Here is a 25,486-nt window from a genome sequence, read left to right as displayed (position 1 = left end):
AATGTGTTTCACAATCACAGGCATCGCAGTGTTTTGTGTTCGGGGGATTGTGTGTCTGTAGTACCTTTGGATCCAGAGGAGAGTGATGCCCTCTTGATGGCGTATGTCTTCAGACACCTCTCAAACATGTCATCCCACAGCTCCACCACACCATCCTTTCCACCGGTCACAAAGCCCTGCAGAAAGCCACCACAGGAACACCACAGGAACAGCACCAACCAGTCAGGTTTGATCAGTCTAACCACTGACCTGGCTCTCATATTTATAGATAATGGATGGATTCATCTCCTTAAGTACATTTTATACTATCACCACAAGTACATTTTATACTATCACCACGAATTTAAGGGATCCTACAAGCTTGTTAAATTTGCACTTTACTGTGGTGTGTATATGTTGTGATTGTATATGTTGACAGAGGTATTTTTCATGTGACTAGTAGAATGGTGGTACCTTGTCCAAGGAGAACATGGCAAACACAGGCCCATCGTGGGCCTTGATGGTCTTCAGAAGCACCGGTTCCTTCCAGACGAAGACGTCCCCTGTGGCAGCACCAGAGAAGACCAGGTCGTCTGTGCGACCGTAACAGACCGACATCATCGTCTCGGGCTTCCCGATGTTCCCGAGTACTCCTCGCTTGAACGTGAGGCCGCCACCTTCACATGATAACAAATCTGCATTGTTTATCGCCCACAAGTGAAAATTCTTAATCTGCAGCAGACAGATGGCACACTGTTACACTTTGAGAAACGCCAAACACGGGAAAATTCTGATTACTGCAATGCCAGCTCAGACTAATGATCTCTGTCAGCAGTTTTAATGCGAGTTCTTAGCACCAACACTATATTTACCTACATTACATACCAAATGAGAGAGGTAAATGCTTGCAGAGGGGAAACATTTGTAAGAAAGCGAGAGAGAGAGAGAGAGAGAGAGAGAGAGAGAGAGAGAGAGAGAGAGAGAGAGAGGGGAAAGAAAGGAAAAACAAGATGGCAGGGTTGTGTGCGGGCACCTGCTAGCTGCCAGAACTTAATGTGCTTCATGCCCACAGTGACCAGCTTGTCCATTAGGAGCGGATTGCACTTCACCACAAACAGCTTGTCTTTGTGTCCCCTAGGGGAAGGAGAGAGAGGAAGCAGACAACATTTACACTCCCACCCACTGATGGTCTGCAAGACTTTAAATGTCTCCTGCCGCTGTGGTGTCGCCCCTGAGCTTTTCACTACCTGGCAGTGGCCAGCTTCTCTCCTTTCTTCCAGTCCCACATGACTATACTGTGGTGGTCATCCACTCCCACAGACACCAGGCTCTTTCCATCCGCTAAATAACGTAAAATGTCAGTTATTTGCCACTCCTCCACCACACATCCAAAAGCACATCCAAGCTCATTCCAGAAACGAAAAAGACCTTTGCTGTGACCTTTCACTGTGTGTTCGCAAATGTTACCAAATACATGGTGTCTCATACCAAAATCTGTGTGTTGACCAAAATGATACCTTTGTGCAAACTAGACAGAATAACATTTGAGTGAGCAGCAGGAGGTAGTCCACACAGCATCCGTACCTGAGAAATCCAGCGCGCACACCCCTCTCTGGTGATAGCCCTTCAGAAGGGAGAGGCACTTTAGGGTTTGGATATCCCAGACATGGATGGCTGGATCCCTCCCAACCTGCATAGAACAGACAGAAAAGACTTAAGTGGAACACAAACCAGAGAGGTCTTAGATGGACTGCATGGTCTTCAGTCGAAAACCCTGTACAGTACCAGGTGCTGGCTGGCCTGGCGGTTACCTGTCCGGTGGCCACATAATCTTTGAGCGGGTGGACGGTGAGACTGAGGATGTCGTCATCGTGGCCCAGATAGAAGCGCTGCGAGTGCTGCTGCCGGTTGTAGACGACGGCCACCGCCGCCACGTGATACACAATCTCGGCTGTTTGCGTGTAAAACAGATTATTCCTGCAGTCATAGCCCCGATACCTGCACAAAATCATGGAGGGAGGGGGGATATAAGGAATACTGAGACTAAGAGGAGAGTAAACAGTAAACAGAAGTCAAGATTTCTATCAGGCATGATGTAGTACCTTATTTCAACTCGGAATAGGTTCTGAGTGAACTCAAACTCAACACATTTTATTCGTTCCCAGCTGGCAAATCTTTCTGTCTGTATTAAGTGCCCATAATTAATCACACGCTGTGAGTAGAATTATAATTGAGAAACACAATGTGTGTGTGTGTGTGAGTGTGTGCGTGTGTGTGTGTGCCATTTTAATTCCTCAAATACTCAGACTTCACAGTCCCCCACTGCCAACAGAAAAGGCTTGAAGCTGAAGGAGTATGTATAAAAGGATAAGTCCTCAACATGAACCTGTCAAATATAGGAGATTTGGCAGGCAACGCCACTACTTCAATATTGTCAAGGTTTTAATTAGGGCTTCGTTAAAATAAAAATGGAATCTCTGGTTTCCCCAAAAGAGCTGAACAAATGATATGCATGTATTTAGTTATTTCTGTACCAATTTTGTATATATGCATACCAAGCGATGAAATTAAATGCATACCAAGAAATAATAAAAAACCTTACATATCACTAACAACATACTGACGACCTACACTGACATAAATATAAATGAGGACATTAATTGGCTTCATCCCTTAGAAAAAAAACAAAAAACAGATACATACATAGATACACACATAGATACACACATAGATAGATAGATAGATAGATAGATAGATAGATAGATAGATAGATAGATAGATAGATAGATAGATAGATAGATAGATAGATAGATAGATAGATAGATAGGTAAAAAGAACAATGGGCCTCATTCTCGATCATTTTCTGAAGTTTCTTCTGAAATGTTTCCTACGGACTTCGGAAAAACAACGTAAGGAAAAAACCTCCGCCGCATTCATGCACGCTTGAAAATGTGTTTATGACCAGCAGAAGTCTTCTGAGCTGTGCTAGCCCGGAAGAGGTTTCTTAAGTTGAACTCACTCTTGCCAGGCATAGACAGTAGAAGAAAGCACACGCAGCGATTGACCAGTTATGCAACACTGGATACAGGACTGTAAATGGTGTGTTTTTCGCCTGGAAGTCTCTAGAAATCTGGCACCTTATTGAACGAAATTAAAAAGAGTCAATTATGAACGAGTTCATGAAATTTCATTCAATAAACGCGTTCAACACTGCAAATGAGAATAGTCTGGATTGCTGTACTTAGACAGACGGAAGTGCCAAACAACGCTCACTAGACTAGCGCAGCATCCTGGAGTAGTCCTTTAATTTATTTGATGACATCAAGATGCCTCGTAGAATCATGACTATAAATGTGACCGTAATTGTTAATGATACAAATATTCTCATATTTATTATTATTATAATGATTTAAATCCGAGGATGTCTGTAGAGTTGATGTGAAAGCAATCACCAACGATTTCTCTGTAAATTCAGCACTTAAATGCAATACCTCAAAGGAATTGCATTTAAGAAAACGGTTGCTATTTCACGTTTTGAAAGTGTTCTGAAGTTCAGAAGAAATCCCAGATGAGAAAACTTTCGAGAATGGCAAATATTGTCCTAAATCCAGCGGAAGAGGAGTTCAGAAGATATTCCTTCTTAAATTCTACTCAACTGAATTCGAGAATGAGGCCCAATGTGCATCGTGAACTCTCCCAGCAGTGCACAGAGGGGAATCATTATATATTGCTATTGCAGTGGGCAAGAATGACTTCCTGTAGCGGTCTTTATTACAGTGGAGTTAAAGGAGCCTCCAACTGAAAATACTTTACTGTCTGACCAGAAGGTCAGGCAAGGGATGAGAGGTTTTTCATTAAGGAGGTTGTGCAACATCCTTCTCTTAACAAACAATTACAGGGGCTCCAGAGCAATCCTCAGCACAGAACCAGTCATCTTTCTCAGCTTGTTCAGTTTCTTAGTGACACTGGCTCTGATGTTCCTGCCCCAACGTGTTGCACCTGTAACAGTAGACTGGTAAAAGATATGCAACCTCTTGCTGCACACATGAAAGGACCTAAGCTTCCTCTAGAGGTAGAGTCTGCTCAGCCCCTTCCTGTAGACAGCCTCAGTGTTACATTTACAGTCCAGTCTGTTGTCCAGGTGAACACCCAGGTATCTGTAGCCCTGTACCTCCACCTCTTGTCCCAGGATGGAAAAAGTGTTCAACTTAGTCCTGGTCCTCAACCACAGTCCACAACCATCTCCTTGGCCACATTTAAGAGGAGGTGGTTGTTCCCTCACCATGCCACAAAGTGGCCCACCAGTTTCCTGTTCTTCTACAACCTTAGTCTCCTGTCCACCACTGACATACACCACAACTACAGTCATCCGAAACATTCTGTGAATGACAGGACTCTGAGTTCTATTGGAAGTCTGATGTATACCGGGTGAAAAGGAAAGGTGAGAGTACAGTACCCTGCAGTACTCCTCTGCTGCTAACCACCTGCTCAGACACCCCAAACACACATCCACTCCCCCAGTCTCACAAACTGTGCAACACATCCCCTCAGTCACACTTCGTTCCCCTAGAGCATTAAAGCCACAAGTCTGTCTTACCCATGTACAAACTTCAGTCGCAGGCCAACATCAGGGCACCGCTGTCTCTTCAGAGATCCCACAAGCTGCTTCTTCTCTCTGCTCTGCTGCTTCAGCTGAGGTAGATCCTCCTTGTACACCTGAAGAAAAACAAAATAGAACAGAGAACTGAGAACGCAGAACAGAGAACAGTGGTGCTGGAGCCTCAGACACTGAGAGGAAGATTCCAAACAGCAATGAAACAAGAGTCTCTGAAGTCAGGCCATGTTTGCTCAATTAAAGTTTGCTCATCACACACACACACACACACACACACACACACACACACACACACACACACACACACACACACACACACACACACACACACACACACACACACTATGTCCTCGGGGCGATGTAGCCTCTCGAATTCACTAGCAGTCGAACTGACAGAGAAGCCACAAAAATCGTGCATCACAATGTATAATACATTCTGTTGCGACTACAATATTTAGATGAAGTAAAAAGAAAAGGCAGTGACATAAAAGGAGTTCATGGTTTGATGTCGGAGCGGAGTACATTTAAAATATCCTGGAAAGGGTCTAATTAGCCGGCTAGCCCTGTAGCGCCTCAGAGGAGCTGTCAAGCTGAGTCAACTGAGTAGACAATGAGCCTAGACGGGGGCAGGGCCTCTCCTGAATAATTCTTTCTTGCACTTTTGTTAATATTGAAATATGACCAGCCCTAATCAGCATACAACGCTACTACAAAATGTCTGCACTACAAATCATGATTCATGTCAATCACTTGCTCGTGCTATAGCCAGCTCGCTAGCTCAACTCGCATCGCACCTGCAGCTCAATTACCACTGGCCCTGAGGCAAAACTGATCTGCAAGTCTTGCGGACAGAGAGAGACAGAGAGTCAGGCTAGGACGCGGGCTGGCAGGGAGCGAAAGTGAGCCGTTTGGAGTGTTTAAAACTTTTAGAACGGGGCGCCTCCTTGATCAGTCATGAGCCTGGCAATGCTGGGGCCTCATATCTGCCGGGAGACAGGCGGCAGCGGGCTTTGTGACTGCTGCTGCCCACGCTGAGCCGGCAACGGAGGATGCCGCAGCTGCTGCCGGAGATAAGGCGTGTGACGGATGCGGAGAGGCTGGGTTTGGGGGGTAGGAGGTGAGATTGGTGGCGGAAGGGCTGTGTGTGTGTGTGTGTGTGTGTGTGTGTGTGTGTGGGTGTGGGTGTGTTTGTGTGTGTGTGTCTGGAGGGGGTGATGAGGGAGCGCAAGCGTTAGAAACCCGAGACCCTGCTCGGCGCAGATCCCACACAAAAGCCCCCAGATAGAGCGAGCGGCCGAGTTCTTTCATGGACTTCCAGCTTCTGCTCTATCTAACGCTCACCCCTCCTGATCCTCAGACTGTCATTCAGTGGCGGCGGCAGCAGCACATCTGCTGTCCTTCACCTTCCCTGACATTGAAAGCCGCGTGTATTCCTCACACGTCTCTCTCACACACACATGGAAGAGAGAGAGAGAGAGAGAGAGAGTAATATCAGATTGCCTCTGCTTTTGCCTTTCATCTCCCACTTCTAAGGATGTGCCGAGGGTCTCAGTATTTGGATGCGGTCACAAAGCGAACAGCCCACATGGTATTATAGTTAGTATTCAGATAAGTGTGCACAAAGACTCACTGTACCCCACTAGCTGTGACCTTCTTTCATGTGAAGTTCTGTGGTTACTTTGGTTGGTTGGTTGTTTCGTTCTTACAAAGGCAATGCTAGTCAGACTTCTTACATACTTCATTGTAATATTCTCTGTGTGTGTGTGTGTGTGTGTGTGTGTGTGTGTGTGTGTGTGTGTGTATGTGTGTGTGTGTGTGTGTGTGTGTGTGTGTGTGTGTGTGTGTGTGTGTGTGTGTGTGTGTGTGTGTGTGTGTGTCTGTGTGTTGTCCAGAGAGAACACATGAACTGGGAACCAACCTGGCGGTCATAATTGATTTGGGTCTCCTGCTCGATGTCTGAGTCCAGCTCTGGAACATCTGACAGGTCTGAATCCGACTCCTCGCTGTTGGAATCCGCATATCCATCTGCAAACGCAAGAAAAACACACACTGTGACTGCAGAAGACATTCACAGGTCTGGATATTATGTGAATATCAATGAGATGTTGACATGAAATAGTATTTCCTGGATTAATCAGTGGTTGGCTACAGGTAATGCAGGTAACACAGCTCACCTTGATGCAGGGGTTCTGGTACTCCATTCATGATGCCCTCGGGCAGAAACCTCCACTGGAACACAGAGTGGTCTGCCCCGCCCGTGGTCAGCACCCACTGGAAGTCATGTGACCAGCGCACATTGGTTACATGGGCGGAGTGGCCAACGTACTTCTTAAATTTTGCACCTGCGGACAAAGCACCAAAGGGCATGTTGCAAAGAAAAACAACACATATTTGGACAGGCAATATCTGACACTATTTTATCTTATGATCTTACTGACTGTACTGATCTTATCCACATTGCCGTAATTTCACTATATTTTAATTAAATGTTTTAATTGCTGAGCCAGCAGAGTGAAAGAGTGCAATAACTGAAATCATACCTTTCTTCAGACAGGGGAATCGGAAGAGCTTGACAAGGCCAAAGTCATCCCCGGTGACCAGGACAGCACTGTTGTAGTTGGCGTCCACGGAGTTGATATCGTTGATGTTGGTGTACTTGGGCCAGATTCCGGTCACCTCCGGCCCGATCACGCACGTCCACGAGACCCAGTGGATCCCTTTGGTTTCCTCCTTGGTGGTGAGGTGCTTTCCCGCTGTGGAGTCGAGTTTAGAGGAGAACATTTACAATAACAGAGGCAGCAGGGACATTTTAACAGTCAAAACACATCCTGGTTTAAAAAAATAAAAAAAAATCTTTGTCTTTGTCTTTTCCAATTATATTAATATTACTACAATTAGTCACACAATGCCTTTGTTTTCCCTTTTGAGACCAAACACAAAAGGTCCCTGTATAAACACTGGAAGATAAGATGACTCTCATTCCGATTAATTAAGTCGCAAACACACACAGATCTCAAAGTGTTGATGAGGGGATTAAATGCTTCGCACCTTTTAACTCTCTGCACTTAATTAGCATGATAAAGAAAAAACAAAGCACTGTGCGATACATCTGGGCAGGGGACGCAGTGCTGCACTTGCCTTTGGATAATATGTACATATGGTATTTGTTTATACTACACAGTGATGCTAGAGAGAACTGTAGCTAGCAGAGTTTCGATTAGTGAAAGAGCATTTCCAACATTTACTAAACAATACAAGATCCTGGCCTCAATGACTTCAGTGGAGGACAAAGTAAGATATTTTACTTATGATCCTTGAAAGAACAGGGCCAGACAGTTTAAAAAAGACAAAATGCTGTTTCTATTCATTGCTTTTCTGCCACTGTAATTTTACCAAAACAAGTGGCCTTTTAAACCTTATTAAAGTTTTTTTTTTAAGATCATCGAAATCCTTGAGAGCCTGAGGTGCATACATTTCAACTGCGTTGCCCCGACTCACTTGGCACCCTGTAGAAGAGGCGCTCTCCGGCCCCGTCGTTGGTTTGTAGGAACTTGCTGTCGATGGACCAGTCCAGGTGCGTGATGAAGCTGGACGACTTGTTGCACTCGCCCACCTTCTTGTAGCGCTGGGCCACGGCGTAGATGTCCACCAGGCCGTCATTGGAGCCCACGGCCAGGTAGGTACCGTCCGGGGAGAACTTCATCTCGTGGACCACCTCCTTCCTGTCTTTGATGTGCACCACCTCCGTCATGTCCCTGGAGATGCCCCCCAGATCAAAAGCAGGGAGCAGAGGTGAGGAGATCAGAGGCAGACAGGCAAACAAACAACACACAAGCAAACAGATCAGACTGAGGCCTGGCTCTGGAGATGGGGCTGGCAGGGGGAGGACACAACCATGGAGGTATTATAGAGACCTGGAGAGAGAGACAGATGACCACTCATTTAAATTAATTTCAATGGCTGATCCTATGCTAGCTAGCTCAGCCAAAGACATATAAAAATGACCATAGTCATCTTCTTTCATGTTGCTCAGTTTTGGCACCAAAACCATGAAGAGCCAATCGCCTAAGCTGCAAACGTCACATGAACGATGACCACAGTTACCAAAAAATACACTGTCTGCCCACACTGGTGCATGACTGAAACCAGCTTATGGGGAGCAGACGTCATGCACCAAAATAGCTGATGCTAACTGACTAAAGATAACCCCCTTAATGCAACAGGGCGGGGGGTGCTGGAGAAGACCGTCAGGGGCCCCTACAGGGGCTGCGTTATGAAGGGGGTTGGAATGGAAGCTGCCTTATGGGTTCATTTAACGCTCTCTGAGCAGCACCAGATGGAGGAAGCACATTCATCCACCCTAATGAGCATGACCCTTGCCCGTCGCTTGTTTGTTTCACAGAAAAGCAATTTCATCCAGCTGATAGTTTATTATCTCTTTAGAAACAGATCGCTCTCTTACTTAATCACCGTTGTCATCACAGCAAGGCGTGAGCTTTTTCATTTCCGTTCTGAGAAATGAGAGGCAAGCGTGAGAGGCAAGCGTAAGAAAAACTGTGTCGAGTCAACGGTGCTGGAAGCCACGGTCCTAAATTCCTGAGCAAATATAGATATGCTTTCCTCTGAGCAACTGCAGGTGTCCCCAGGCATTCAATTAATGTAATCTCCGCAGAACACCTCTAACAGTACAGACGGCACTGTTTCCATGTTCTCTAGACAATGTGTAAAGACATGTGTACTGGCTCATTGCATGAATTATTCACGAGCTGTGAAACAACAGAGGCAAATTGAAGAGCGGACTACCAAAAGCATCCGGAGAACTCCGTCAGAGGATCCGAAAATCCCAGTGCAAATGATTCATAAATGTCCTCAGGCACTCAGACCATCCATTTTTTTAATAGAGTGAACATAAATGGCAGCCGCTTACTTCAAAATGCAGGGTGGGGATTAACCACTTCAAAAATATTGATTAATGGCACTACAGGCCAATTTACAATAACACGGGGGAGGCTGAGACTGGCGCAATGGTTCCCTGGATAAAGTAAATTAAACTGCGCCTTGGACCAGAATTAAAGTGATGAATTCTCCATCTTTTCAAAGCACTGTTGACAGAAGAAAGCTCTTATCGTGGGACACAGCAGTCTCTGGATATTTCTTGCTGTAGAGGGATGTATCGGAATACAAATATCAGCCTCGTTTTTGAACATGGCATCTTATTTAACACAGCGCAGCACCATCTCAGTGTGAAAGACCATTAGACATAGTCGTATTTTTTGCAGAGCTCTAGCAAGGTACTGTCAAAGTACCGTTAATACCTTAGAAATACCTGCCACAGCAACCCTTTCATTATGTTCAGCATATTTACAGTGCTATTCCCAAATGAGGACAACTCAGAACACATCCAAAAAATAAATCTGTGATCAGACTTCAGTGTGAGTTAGTTCTCTCCAAATACCACCCAGTGCAAGCCCTAAAAAACATTAACTTGGGGAAGGTTTCAGGTGGGAGGTGGCTATGGTAGTGTGTGGGTGGGGGTCCTCGTGGTGTGTGGGAGGTGGTGGTTGTGGTGGTGTGTGTGGATAGAGCTTCTGGTAGCATGTGGGTGGAGGTTCTGGTGTTGTCGTGGGAGGGGGTTCTGGTACTGTGTGGGAGTTGGTTCTAGTGATGTTTGAGAGGTGGATGTAGAGGTGTGTGGAAAGGCGTTTTGGTGGTGATGGGAGGTGGTTCTGGTTGGAGGAGGTGGTTTTGGTGGTGTTGTGGTACCTGACCCGCAGCACAGTGAAGGAGCCGTCCTTCATGCCCAGGGCCAGCTGGGAGCCGTCACTGCTGAAGGCCACGCTGCGCACCGCCTCCTCCATGTTGCAGCGTGCAATCAGGGCATGATCCACCAGGCTCCACAGCCTGCCAACACACACACACACACACACACACACACACCAAAGGCAGGCAGACAGACATCAGCATACCTAGGTATCTTAAACTCATTCACTAACACGCAGACATACACAGACACACACACACATACACACACAAACACACACACACACACACAGACACACACACACACACAGACACACACACACAGACACACAGACACACAGACAGACACACACACACACACACACACACACACACACACAGACACACACACACACACACACACACACACACACACACACACACACAGCCGTCTCCATCTGTCGAATCTATTCAACTGAATGAACACAGAAAATGAAATAAATGATTTACTACAATTACTCTGCTCGCCCTCTCCCAAAAAAAACTAAATAACTAGCTTCTGCTACACAGCTATGGACAGCGGCTTTGACATTCCTGAGAGGTTGTTTTTTTTGCACCTTACTTCTTATTACTGTAGCTGTAGTTTGTCTCCTTTTTCTTCTCCAAAAGCACACACAACATTACTCCCCCTGACTGGTGCGACTCATTAGCTGGCTTCAGCGGGTAGCTTGTGGGTTCTGGCAGACACCCGGCAGTAGTCATAAGTAACAGTAGAATACACTGTACACAGTTCACACACACACACACACACACACACACACACACACACACACACACACACACACAGACACACACACACACACACACACACTGTGTGAGGGAAGAGGCTTAATTGGCTGATGAAAAAGACAGTGAAGTCCAGCAGTGCGGGAAGAGAGCGGGCACTGGCTGGGCACAGTCCAGGCACCGCCGCAGACCCCCATCACATGCTCCACCATCCACACAGCCTCATTACCACAGTCACTCTCCACCCTGGCAGCACTTGGGATCGTGCCCAGCTCAGACCGCACACAAAGACACACATACGTTTGAAGGCTTTTATTTTGATCTGAAGGCAAAAGCAACAAAACAAGATCCAAATGCTTTGGGAAGAGTCAGTGATAAGGTGACAGGTTTACACGGCTCACACACTTGTACCTGTAGATACAATATAAGAGGAATCATATCCTCCTCGCCATATTTGTATACTCCCGATAAAGCCTGAGATGGAGTCATATTTGTATACTCCCTAAAATGCCTGAGATGGAGTCATATTTGTATACTCCCTATAATGGCTGAGATGGAGTCATATTTGTATACTCCCTATAATGGCTGATGGAGTCATATTTGTATACTCCCTATAATGGCTGATGGAATCATGTTTGTATACTCCCTATAATGGCTGAATGAGATGAAGTTAAATGTCGCTAGTCTCTTTGCCTCCCATTAATGCAACCCCACCCCCCCCCCCCCCCCCCATTTCTGCAGTCCTTCAATTCAATTTTTTGTGAGTACTTGTACTTTTGTGAGAATCTTCTTAAAATAATATTCAAGTTATTGAGTCCTACCAGTGTTTTCATTCATTTTAAAACATAGCAGATGTGTCCATATACAAGTCAAAGCAGCCGCCAAACTTCAGTGATAGATACAGACTTCATATCCTCATTAACTATTACAGCAGCAGGGGTATTTGGAATGTGTTAAAAAAAAGTCATTGTCACGGGGCACTGTGGCGCAACCAGAAGCCCCGACCACATTCGGGCTTGATGTCCATGGAGGACACAGGTTCGATTCCGGCCTGATGTCATTTCTCCTGTTCACTCCCCACCTATTCTCCCTCTCAATTCCTGTCCCACTCTTCACTTCAACTATCGATTAAAGGCCAAAAAGCCCAAAAAGAAAATCTTAAAAAAAAAAAATGATATGCTGCTATGATGGAACCACTTCATCTTCCCACTGCTGTCTGGCTACATACAGTCTTTTGCAGTAATTGCATTCATTTAGTGTGTGAGCAGTTGACTCTTTCTCCTGTTGAGTGGGGTGCAGTTTACAGTATGGGCTGTGCTTTGATGTGTGCCAGGTCGCCAAGCTGTGCTTGTTTGGAAGAGACTGTGACCGTGCTTAAATCATAAAGATTTAGCGTGTCTTCCGAGATTGAGGGATTTGTCAGCACGGAGTGAGACACTGAATGGTTGGCATGGCTTGAGGCTGTTCCAGAGCTGTGTTTTTGGGTTTGCCTGAGGCGTAGAAGTGAGGCTCTCGCGTTTTTAATCTGTAGCTGTTGAAGTGTGTTGTCTTTTCTACGGAGCCCCTTAGGTGACATTGGATAAAAAAATAATAATGCGTGGCCACAAGATAGTTAATGCGTGGCCACAAAATAATAATGCGTGGCCACGAGATAATTATTGCAGTCATTTACATCCTGTCATTTAGCAGACGCTTTTCAAAGGAGAGAACTTCCAACAAAGGAGAGAACATTCATTTCCATGCAGAGACTGTTGATTGATAACATGGACAAGTTTGAATTGATTTAATTACATTTTAATTTAAAATCACTATTATTGACATTGTAGTGGACACTATGGCCACAATTCACCATACCGTACTTACATCTCTTTCTGTGTTTTAGGGACACTGTCTCTTTAAGGACGCGCTGCTGGTTTGTTGTTATCATGTGCAGCGTTACATGGCATTAGTATCAGTTTGTTGGAGTATGATTAAATAAACGACACGCTGTTGCGTAGTCAACGTGAAACTCTCTCTACTTCGTTTATTGCAATCTCCACAACATTACACTTGGCATGACAATATGACAAAACTATTCTTGGATAAAAAAGCAGACTATAATTTCCTTTATTCATTATAGGATCACTGTACATCACTGACAGCTCGATAACCATCCCGCTACTGAAACTGAATTATCTTGTGGCCGCTCGTTATGATCTCTAGGCCACGCATTAACTATGTCGAGGCCACGCATTAACTATCTTGTGGCCAAGCATTATTTTCTCGTGGCCACGAGTTTGTATTGTGTGGCCACGCATACATTTTTTTTTATCCAATGTCACCTAAGGGGCTCCGTACATTTCTAATAGTCGCTTAAGTTGGAAATCAGCAGGTCTGTTATTACTTTGTAGTTTAGGAGGACAGCTGCCCCGTCGGATCCAACCTGTGACAGCTGCAGTCATATACGGTGACAGAGACTGTTTAAATCAAGCCGGTTCGAGAGTACTCCAAATACAGCTTTTCTGATGTCCAGTTTGCCATTTTGTTTCAGCTTGAATCTGGGGCTTATAATGGTAGTGGGTATTTTGTGCCGCTGTAGAAAAAACAGGAATTTGTGTGAAAGTTCTCCATCTGTTTGATCATCGCTGTAGAGCATGTTAAGCAAATGGCCTTTTCTGGTGGCAGTGTAGACACCAAGACCCCTGTCTCTACGTGGCTGGAAGATTATGTCCCAAGGTGTATGTCTGTTAAGGCAGAGCCATTTTCTCATCATCTTGAAATGTTCCTGGTTTAGTGCAGACAATGTCTGTTGAGGCATGTTGCCATTGGAAAATTAGTTGCTGGATAATGGCTACCGGGACCACCCTTATGGCTTTGACTTTTATCATTATGGGAAGGGGTTGCACAGCCAATCAGTCCAAGTCTTCTGGTGTCGTGACCTTGTTTTGTGACCCGTTCCTCCCAATCACCAGCGACATTACATTTTACGGCCTAGACAGGAGTATGTACGTGCTTACAACCGAATCAGGTTTCTGCACTACTGTGAAGACAGGAAGCTTGTCAGATTCTGAATTGCGCCGTCCGCCACTGCGTTATTCATAGCATGCTGCACATGTTGCATTTTGTTTCACTTACAAATCCAGACCACTTCATAAACGCTTCAGTGTGAGAGAGCATGCTATCAATTACACTTTCATCTCTTGAAGATATTTCAACATCGTCAGAATAGCCTGGCACTGGGTATGGGGATCACACACCTACTGGTGTGCACTGAAACATCCATTTCAGCCATGGGTTGATTGCCAGTATAACGCTCCATGGACACCCAGTCTGTATACCAATCTTGAATGGTATTGCATCAGTGAGGGCTTTTCCACGAATGACCTGAATGTAGGAGTTATTGTAGATGTCTTTAGTTATCTCTATGTATGGCAGTGGAAGGAGGATTTGAGCCAGCAGGCATTTCATGAAAATGATAAACTCAGTAAAAATGAGATGTCTCTCAAGATAGATGGATCATCTGGGATATTGCCTTTTTTGGATTCAATGAATCAGTTCCCCTTACCATGCGCCAGGCAGATGTGAGACACCAGGCAAGAGCTGGACCTGGCAGTGGTTTAGGAGCTTTGAGGGTCTCATAAGTGTACTCCACCAAGTCTGCTTGCTTTAATCTTTGGGTCTGTTAGGCTCACACTTGGAGGTGTAATCATTTTGCACAAGCTGTTGATTATTTACACTGGCTGATTTTGTGTTGTGTTCCTGTTGTTGAGGATCATTTGGATTGCTTTGGATTTTCTATTTTGCCACAAGTATGCCAGTTTATCTCTGCCCACCTGCCTCAATCTCCACTCCGGGGCAGACCGAGCGCTAGTTGGACGACATCCCACAAGAAGTGCAGATGTGCCTCAGTCCAGCTGCCAAAGGAGTCCAGGGGTTGGGCCTCAGGGAGCCTTTGGTTGAGTAGCAGCTTCTTCAGTACGGGATTGTGAACGGTGGGAGCGGTAATTCAAACTGCATTCCATTTCGATGGGTAAACCTTATTTAAAACCCTATTTAAAATGGGCACTGGGTCGTGGATAAGCCATTTTTGTTTATGGATCCTCCCAGTCTTTACAATGTCTTTGAAAGCAATCTTTACAGTCGTCATAAGACACATTGTAAACAGTTGTAGACTCACCAAATCTCTCTTCCCTGCATTAATGTTGCTAGTCACAATGGATGTTTGTGCGTCAACACAGGTGTGGTTTGAGGTTATCCCTCACACACTTTAATGCCGCCATGTTGGATATAGCCGCCACTCTCACACATACTTTTCAGTGTTCTCTTTCACACACACCCACACGCATACACACACACACACACACCCACACACAAACACACAAACACGCACAAATACACACACAGTCTAAGACGGTCAACGAGAGATGGAGCCACTAACCGTACAGAGCGGTCATCGCTGCCAGTCACAGCAAGAGGCTTTTTGGGATGAATGTCAAGCGCCCAGAGCTCGCCCTCACTGTGGCCCTGCATGATGAGCAGAGGCTTGTCTCTGTCCCGCACCATCACCTCAAAGATCTCACTGTCCTGCGTCCCCGCCAGGATACGGTCCGCCTTCCAGCACACGCTCCGGATGGACAGCCCTGAGCCAGAGGGAGATGTGGGGAGAGGAAATGACAAAGAGGGAGAGAGAAAGAGGGAGGGAGAGTGGAAGGTAGACAGAGACAGAGAAAGGGAGAGGCAGACCGAAACAGAGAGAGAGAGCAAGAGAGAGAGAGAGAGAGAGAGAGAGAGAGAGAGAGAGAGAGACAGAGACAGAGACAGAGACAGAGACAGAGACAGAGACAGAGACAGAGACAGAGACAGAGACAGAGACAGAGACAGAGAGACAGAGAGACAGCACTTTTATTTTGATCATACAGTACAACAGAGGCCTCTAGCAAAGACAGTCTGTTGTCATCTATAATCAGTGGTATTATTCAGAGCTGAAGCATCCTGATTACAGTGGCACTATGCAAGCAGGTAACATTCAGTAATGGTGTGCAACAGTATATTGATGATATATGGTTATACAATGGAATAGTGTGTTCTTACAGATGGGCTGTATATTTACAAATGCAATTGTCTGTATTTTGTGGGTTCCTATACTGTGTGTTCAGCATAATGAGAGAGTAGGAGTGGAGTGGAAGACTCCTGTAAGAGAGATGTGAGGGACAGGAGACAGGAAAGAGAGAAAGAGATGGATCACAGCACTGAAAAGAGCAAGCGAGCGAGGGAGAGGGAAAAACAGGCACATCAGCAGAGACACTTGGGCACACATTCCTCTAGCAAATCCCATGGAGTAAAAAAAAAAAGTTCAAGCACATGCAGTGATACAGCAGCAGTTATGCAGCAGCTTCCAGACACCTGTAGCAGGGATTCAAGGAACTTCTGCACTGCCCAGACATTGCCCTGTTTTAGAGCTAGAAACCATGACATACAGGCCCTTCCATCACTTAATGGAGCAAATGGCTATGGTGCTTTACAGCACAACATTTATGGGGGCTGACAGGAAGGCTAGACAAGTCAAATGGCACAAGAAATTGCCCTGCAACCTACACACAGGCAATACAATCATTCACTGGCAGGGACGTCTCCTGGCAAGCAGCTTAGAGTGAGAGGGCTGCTTCTGCGTTAACTGCAGCAAGGCTGGAGACAGAAGCCCAAGAAAAGCTTGAAGTTCGATGTTAAGAAGTAAAATATTTTCAAGAATTTAGATAGCAACCCATCATGTTAACCAATGACTACATGTTGCTGTTATATGTTTACCTGACATCCTGTTTACTCTTTAAGTCTAAGTGCTGCTTTTGTTTTATTTATCCATACTATATCTTTTATCATATTTACTCTTTGAGTGCTGTTTTATTCTGTTTGTCCTTACATTATCTTTCACCATATTTACTCTCTAAATACTGTTTTTGTTTTATTTATCCATACTATATCTTTTATCATATTTACTCTCTCAGTGCTGTTTTTTCCTGTTTATCCATACTATATCTTTCATCATATTTACTCTCTAAATGCTGTTTTTCGGTTTATCCATACATTATCTTTCATCATATATACTCTCTAAGTGCTGTTTTGGTTCTGTTTATCCTTACATTCTCTTTCATTGGAGAACCGCCTCAGCCTGGCACTGAGTACTACTCTTCCTGCTGTGCCTTAGAACCCCACCCCACCCAGCCCATCCTTCATTTCACACACAACAGCCACCCCGCCGGGAGCCATCTCCGTCACGTCAACAACTCCCTAGTGAGGGGAGCCCACACCTGCCAACCAGCCCTCATCACACATCTTATGATCTGTGTACAAACACACACATACATATACACACACGCACACGCGCACACACGCACACGCACACGCACACACACACACACACACACACAAACACAAACACACACACACACAAACACACACACACACACACACACAAACACACACACACACACACCTCTGTCAGGGGGATTGCCTGGCAACCACACGCTGTCAAATAACACTCACAAACTTCAAACAAGACCCTTCAAGCAAATACCTGCTCATCTATTCGCTTATGGCCACACAGCCAATCAAATGTCAGAATCCTGTCGCTGCACCTCTCAGCAGCCATAGGAGAGTAGAAACCTCTGTGTTTCCCCCTTTTGTTTTACTCCATCGCATAGCGACAGGAGGAACTGGGGCTAATTAGATCTCTGGAAGGGTTTGGGGGGAAGCAAACAGCGTTCTCAATTCCTGTTTGCACTCATGCTCAGTGTGCAGGCAGGGGAATATGTAATTAGTATGGCTTACTTACAATGACTGAGCTCTCTCTCTCTCTCTCTCTTTCTCTCTCTCTCTTTCTCTCTCTCTCTCTCTCTCTCTCTCTCTCTCTCTCTCTCTCTCTCGCTCTCTCTCTCTCACACAGCATCAGGTGTGTAGGAGGCTCTAGTCTGGGTAAAACAGTGTGAGAGTCAGAGCCTTTTTAGAGCTGCTTCCCACAGCAAGAAAAAAAGGAAAACTACATAACACTGAGTTGAACACTTAGTTTAACAGAACTCGAATGGAAAATCAATGGCAGAATAATATTGTTAAAGGAAGAACCGGCGTTATCGCTGTGTAGTATTTTTTTCTACTACAATTTTTAAAACCTGGATTATTCCTAGAGACTTCTTTTTCTGGAAAATGTCTATGAGAGCAGATGCTTGGAGCTCGCTTCGAAGCGCCAGAACATGCAGCAAGCATCAAGGCATCAAGTCCACTACAGACACGGCCGTTGCAGGACATGTCATCAGAGGACCCTCCGCTGATCCCTCGCAGGCTTGTGGGAAGCTTTAATTAATCCTGCCTGGCCAGGAAATGTCACCCATTAGCATTCATCAGCTCAGCGACGCGCAAGATTCATCTTTGATGTGCTTTTGTTGGGCGTCTCACAAGCCCTTTCGGCGAGGAGGATGTAAATGTCACGCACGGAGACAAGGACAAGGTAAAGAGGCCTGTAGAGCAGGAGTGCAACTCTCCTGTCAGATATCAACTGATAAGATCAGCTGTATGTTCCAGAAAACCTTGCCATCGGCATTTGCTGCGTTTGTCCTTTCTTCATTACGTAGAGTCTGAAGGCACATGGTTTCAATGGGAATAACAATGGGGATTCTCAGGCTGATAGTCTCAGAATTGATAATTATGGTTGAAGGCGCAAAGGATAATTACACCTAATTAAACTCTTGAATGGCGAAGGGGAGGATGCCAGAGTTCCTCGTAAACTAATCCCACCTGTCATAATCTACCACACCTCTTTGTCTCACATACACACACAGATACAAAATCACACACACACACACACACACACACACACACACACACACACACAGACACACAGACGCACGCACACACACGCATGCACACACGCACACACACACACACACACATCTTTTGACAAGGCTGCTGTCTCTCCTCTTCTCTCCTCATATCACCTCCACCCTCCTCCTCCTCCTCCTCCTTCTTCAGTCTGTATGGTTTGAGCCGTGGCCGGAGGCGGTGAGAGTTGGGTTTGATGCGGTTCCATCAGCCCGCAGGCTCTCCCTGAAGGCCCCAGCATGCTAATGAACACAACTAATGCACGCTGGATCACAGAGCATTTCTCATTAGCCCTTTAACATCGAGCCAGGTCCACACCTGCTCCTGTCCACACAGATTACACAAGCCCAGTAATGAGACTGTCAACGCCCTGCATAAATGTCTGGGGTCACTGTTGTGAGTTTTTGTAAATGGTGGTGGATTATTACATAGCATATGGGGACAGGAGTCAGACACACAGCTTCCGGACCTATAACTGCTGCTCCAAATCAAATATTTCTGCGGAGGATAATTGGCTAAGCTTAAGTTCCCACTCTCTTTGGTCTCTCTTCCCCTCTCCTCTCACCTTTGTAGCCCTGCTCCGTCTCCCGCAGGTCAATTTTGGTGATGGGTTTGAAGTCGACGTCCCAAAGCCTGATGCAGCCGTCCCTGCCTCCAGTGGCAAAGCCCTCCTCACAGGCATACATGCTGAAGATACCAGCCTGAATACACAATACACACACATAAAGACACGCACACACACACACATACAGAAATCACACACACACGCAGAGGTCAGTTTGGTTAGTCTTGGAGGTTATATTTGGTACACATACAGCACCAGCTAACACTACGATGAGGACATATATTACTGTCACTCACTCATGTTCTTAAAAATGTCACTGTATCCTGATCAAAACTAAAAGGCACTGTGAAGGTGAAGAATGGTTTGAGGGATGTGGGAAGCTTCTCTTCTTACCCCGTGCGCCGCTTGAATGGTGTGCACCAGGTTCAGCCCTTTCCACACGTAGATGTCCCCGTTCAGGGCGCCCGAGTAGGTGATGTCATCCTTGGCGGATGCCACACACAGGATGGTCTGCAGGTCCCCTGTCTTCCCAAATATCCCTCGTTTAGGCGTCAGAGCGTTCCCACACATAGCCCAGAACTGGGATAAGACAGAGGGATCAGACAGGGGCGTCAAAAGAAGAGCCACTTGCCAGTTATTTAAAAAAGAGACTGACATGAAGCAACACTCAAAAACTAGAAGCTGTATATACTTTGGGGATGAATGGCGACGACTGGTTAGATGTATCAAAGGATAAGGCACGAATAAAGAGGCATGAGTTCTTTACTTATATAAAAAACATGCTTGATTTAACAATTTTCATGTTCCTGGTTTGGTACACCATGTCCTCCAGACAACCTGACCCACAAAGGAATCAACCCTTGGTACCAGGAGGCAACAGTGGTTTCATGGCAACCTGCTTTAGCCTGGCTGCTAATTGGCTCCTGAGCTCACCTTGATATGTTTTACCCCACAGCTCACCAGACGATGCTGCTGGAACGGGTCCCAGGTTATGTCAAATATCTGAAATGACAAGTTATGTTCACATCCACACACATGAATATATGACTCCTAGATCCTACACATATGTACACACAAACATGCATATGAACATTTACACACATTCTGTTATTCACTAAAAACAGCCCAGGCAAACATAGATGTCTTACCCTATCAGAGTGTCCTGTTGCTGTTGCCAAAACCTTCCCTTTCTTCCAGTCCCAAACACACACTGTATTTTTAGCATCAAGCCCCACAGAGGCCAAACGCTACAATAAGAGAGGAGAGAAATTGGGAGAAGAACCTTATCAAAAGAGGAACAACATCCAATCAGTAATTTAAACAAAGACAAGTATGTGTGTGTGTGTGTGTGTGTGTGTGTGTGTGTGTGTGTGTGTGTGTGTGTGTGTGTGTGTGTGTAGGGGGTGGGGGGTGTAGAAAAACATCTATTCGTATGGGGAACATTTCTTTTGCCAGCTGTCTGAAAAGTCCCAGCTGCGCTTGACAGAGAGAAACAGCTCCTCCATCTCCGGATGGTGCAATCACCATGTGGCTTTTCAAGGAGGTAATCACGGCTGCGAGCGAGAAGTGTGCCCGTCTAACAGCCATTCAGAGTAAGACATCACCACTGGCGGGGCAAATAGCTTATTAAAACATTCATAACTGAGGATTGTGGGACTTTCTCTCCGTGGGTTTATTTCTTTAGGCTTTTACGATGGCAGAGAGCATGAAATTGTGGCATCTGTGTTTTCACGATGGGGGTATCACCGGGAGGGTTGAGGGGCAAAACAAGAACTGCTATCAACTGCTCTTCTCCGGCACAAAGAATGTGCAAGAGAAAGACAGCTACAGGGACCAGCAATGCCTCAGGACCGAAAAAAAAACATTCTTGGGAATGACTCCAGTACAACTCATGTGGCATCACATCACACGGCCTACCATTCCCACGGGATGGCAAAGAGATGGGAAGGGAGGAAGACGAATGAGCCAAGTCCAGATACCTCTCAGCTGCATCGGAGGGATGTTCCAGCTCCAGTGCGCCGCTGTTCTGCTCTAAGAATGCTGGGAGCATCTGTTCATGATCAATGCCAGTCGCCTGTTGCTTTCGCTGCCTACCAATAACCTTCAAAATCAATTATTCAGCAGCAGGGGCTGTTTTTCTCACTCCAGACTTCAGAGAGAGAGAGAGAGAGAGGGGGGATGTTTTTTCTCTCTTTCGGCTGGCCTTGACTTTATCAAACACTTCATCGATGGCTGGGCTGTCAGGTCAGTGGTATTCTCCTTCCCCTGGAGAGACACCAAAGGGGATTAAACGTGAGAATCCAAATCCATTCCTGCTCTAGTCCAGACGGTCATCGGGCCTGTCTGTGACATTACCCCGACATTAACCTGAGCCATTTACTCTTAATAAACAAGGAGGCTTTGGAAGAACAGCCATCCAATCCATTTCAGTGTGACCCGACAGAGGCCAAAAAAAAGCATACATTATTTTTATGACTGACTATAAAGATCCATAAACCCTTTGCTTTGCTGTCCTTTTCTTTGCATTCCCAACTAAAGCACTCAGGTCAATTCTGCCTAATTTGCCTAATAATATGCATTCATACCCAGGTCTAGTTCTGAAGGCGAGAGGCGTGTGATGCCTGTCATGGGTGTGATCTCCCTCTGTTCTGCTCTCTGCTTCCTGAATGCTAAATGCTGGCTCTCCTCTCCCACCCAATTACTTAGTGGCCGACTGCGGCCATTCTTTACCAGGCACAGAATCCGCCTTGGCATCACATTTATCAACTCTGTAATTGGGGCTCGCTGCCTGCTCTCTGCTCGCTCCGTCCCAGACCGACCCCCTGCACGGCTCCCCAACTCAATTCCCACCACGCTGTGGGTAGGCTGGAGCTCCGCCGCCTTCATTTAATTTATTACCATGGCAGCGCTCTGCTCCGACACACGGTCTCCTTACGGCTCCGGGTCTGAGGCTCAGACAGGGTTGTCATGGCAATGCGGTTATTGATCCACCAACAGGTCTCGAGAGTAGTGGTGGGAGTGTGTGAGAGAGAGAGAGAGAGAGAGAGAGAGAGAGAGAGAGAGAGAGAGAGAGAGAGAGAGAGAGAGAGCGCCTCACCTGTCCGTCCGAACTGAAGGCCAGGCAGGCGACCCCGTGAGAGTGTGTGTCTTTGAGGATGGAGACGGTCTGCACGGTAAAGGTGTCCCAGACGCAGATGAACGGGTCCTTGCCCACCTGCCCCGTGGCCACCAGAGACCGCTCAGGGTGCAGAGCAAGACTAGAAAACACACACAGACAAAATGACCATGAGAGTGAATGAGAGCAGCACTTATACAGCAACCAGGTACACCAGGGAGACATGCTGTATAAGTTCAATCATTTAAATATCGCTCTGTGGGCATGTAAATCAACATACACATTGATATTCAAACACATAACCAAGAGCAGACCGCCATGTTATGGTTATGGAAATGAAATGGTTGATCCACGACGTGAATACTAACTAACGCTATTTAGTATTGCACCTAGGTGACTATGTAGCCCGGACAAAATAGTACAGAGAATTGAGAAACAGTCCACATAAACTGCAATGTCAACCCTCATAAATGCCCCCAGTAGTGGAATAAAGAGGTCTGTATGCTGACTGTTTGACAGGTTAGATACAGTTATCTTCATATAATACTGTGAGTGGACATCTAATATCTATAAGCCGTAGTAACGTGACTAGCTAACATATGTGTCCTCAGTAATGGAATAAAGAGGTCTGTATGGCAACTATTTAACAGGTAAGATATTCTTTATATTCTCTCTAATAATATAGAGTTGACCATCAGCTATCAGCTACAGCAACATGGCAAGCCAACAACTCAGTCACATCATGAACACATGAAGGTACAGCTCAGACGAGGGCACACTATGGGCATCATGAACAGATGAAGGTACAGCTCAGACGAGGGCACACTTTGGGCATCATGAACACATGAAGGTACAGCTCAGACGAGGGCACACTATGGGCATCATGAACACATGAAGGTACAGCTCAGACGAGGGCACACTATGGGCATCATGAACACATGAAGGTACAGCTCAGACGAGGGCACACTATGGGCATCATGAACACATGAAGGTACAGCTCAGACGAGGGCACACTTTGGGCATCATGAACACATGAAGGTACAGCTCAGACGAGGGCACACTATGGGCATGATGAACACATGAAGGTACAGCTTAGACGAGGGCACACTTTGGGCTTGGGCTTCTCCACAGGGGTTAATTTCCCCTGCATGATGGCGGCTGAGCCTCCAGGTCCCTGCAGTAGGTTCTTCACCTCCCCAAGGGGGAGAAAAATGTGAAAGGTTTTTTTTTTTTTTTGCCACACTCACCGGTCGTTGCCCTGTGTGCTATAAATACACTTGGATAATGGCACCATTAGTGAGACGCTGGCAGACACTTGCTCACGTGTGCAAGGCATGGGGGGGTGTCAGGCACCATTTCACAGGCACTGGGCTGAGCAGAGGAGGGGGGGGCCACCACACTGACCTTGACTGGGACATCGAGCATCATTCAAAAGTGACACACACACACACACACACAAACACACAGATACATGCATGCATATACCCATTCACTTAGACAAACACACACGCACACGCACACGCACACGCACACGCACACGCACACGCACACGCACACACAGATAAATGCATGTATATGTACTCTCACACACACACAAAGAGACACTCACAGACACATGCATATGTATACACATTCATACAGACACACACACACACACAGACACACACACACACACTCATACACGTCAAACCATCAGGGAAACATCACTTGCCATCTGTTTCGACTGCAAGCACACCCCATCACCCGACACATTCAAAATGACACCTCACCAGGTGTGCCAACCAAACAACACCAACAGCTACAATAGCAGCAGCAAAGGATGTGGAGAACAGGAGACTCCAGACACCAGACTACACCCCTCAGAGACTGACACCACCACCACCACCGCCACCGCCACCCTCTCACCTCCCCCACACTCACACACGGACATACACACACAGACACACACACACAGACACACACAGACACACACACACAGGCACACACAAACACACACCTTTCCATTTCACCTCACACTCTGCCGCCAAATCAATAACTCATCTTTGGCGGGTACTTTGAGGCCGTTTTGATGCTGGCGAGAGGTGCCGCTGCTGATGCGCCCAGGGGCCCCGTGGCCTCTGACCCAGTCTTCCTGCGCCGCAGCCGCCTGTCACAGGCAGCCTCCCTCCCAACCTCCCGAGAGCACAGGGGAGGGGGCAACAGAGGGAAAAAAATCCCACTAAGGCAGAGTGTGGATCACCGCTGCAGCACTGCATTGCTAGTGTGTGTGTTCAGTGTTGGTGGAATGGTGAAACATCACACTTTATTTCATTCATTTGCCTTCGTCCATCTCTGATTTAAAGGGAGGCACAATACATTCCATACATCATTATATTACTGAAAATATACCTCTTTCAGTACTGCAAGGTTGAGTTTCCAATATCTAAGAATGTATCGAAAGTGTTGCTTTAACAAAACCGGGATTGAGTTATTATGTGTGTATAGGTATCATTATGTGTGTATGTTCAGCTTTCATTAGTTAGTTAATTATGCGTATACTCGATAAGTTGTAATGAAGCATCTTGCCCTGAGCAAGCCATAGAGAGCGCAAGCGTGAAGTGCATTATGACAGACTAATAAGCTTCAGGAGATTAATTTCTGGAAGTGCTTCCTATTCTGTCTGTTTGATCCAGCGCTTTACTGGGGAATGACCCAACATTTCAGCCAAGCAGACAACCAATCAGCCTCCTGGACGGTTTCCCTGACAACTGAACTAAAGCCTGCTGGGGGAGGGGGAGGGGCAGGGGCAGCATTCAGTTTTTGAATGAAGCTGCAGATAGGTCAAGCTTCAATGGGCCAT

At 46.1% G+C, this 25,486-nt stretch overlaps 1 protein-coding gene across 4 annotated transcripts in view; it reads right to left on the bottom strand.

The window, feature by feature from the left end:
- LOC308373712 (echinoderm microtubule-associated protein-like 6) overlaps positions 1-25,486 on the bottom strand; it is a gene marked incomplete at both ends in the record, with an annotated part of 58,151 nt that overhangs the window by 19,523 nt on the left and 13,142 nt on the right. For all 4 annotated transcript variants that reach the window (XM_080849327.1, XM_080849329.1, XM_080849330.1 and 1 more), the window contains 18 exons: positions 65-176; positions 454-656; positions 1,013-1,113; positions 1,227-1,320; positions 1,564-1,669; positions 1,791-1,977; positions 4,577-4,695; positions 6,513-6,619; positions 6,769-6,936; positions 7,135-7,347; positions 8,093-8,349; positions 10,358-10,495; positions 15,537-15,738; positions 19,533-19,668; positions 19,926-20,111; positions 20,466-20,534; positions 20,681-20,779; positions 22,630-22,789. In XM_080849327.1, the coding sequence (XP_080705453.1) occupies positions 65-176; positions 454-656; positions 1,013-1,113; positions 1,227-1,320; positions 1,564-1,669; positions 1,791-1,977; positions 4,577-4,695; positions 6,513-6,619; positions 6,769-6,936; positions 7,135-7,347; positions 8,093-8,349; positions 10,358-10,495; positions 15,537-15,738; positions 19,533-19,668; positions 19,926-20,111; positions 20,466-20,534; positions 20,681-20,779; positions 22,630-22,789 (2,657 nt within the window). The remainder of the gene's footprint in view (positions 1-64; positions 177-453; positions 657-1,012; positions 1,114-1,226; positions 1,321-1,563; positions 1,670-1,790; positions 1,978-4,576; positions 4,696-6,512; positions 6,620-6,768; positions 6,937-7,134; positions 7,348-8,092; positions 8,350-10,357; positions 10,496-15,536; positions 15,739-19,532; positions 19,669-19,925; positions 20,112-20,465; positions 20,535-20,680; positions 20,780-22,629; positions 22,790-25,486) is intronic.

This window comes from Sprattus sprattus (genome assembly GCF_963457725.1).
Source record: "Sprattus sprattus genome assembly, chromosome: 12".
Lineage (NCBI taxonomy): Eukaryota > Metazoa > Chordata > Actinopteri > Clupeiformes > Clupeidae > Sprattus > Sprattus sprattus.
The sequence above is the reverse complement of the archived record's forward strand: the minus strand, read 5'-3'. Positions and strand labels throughout refer to the sequence as shown.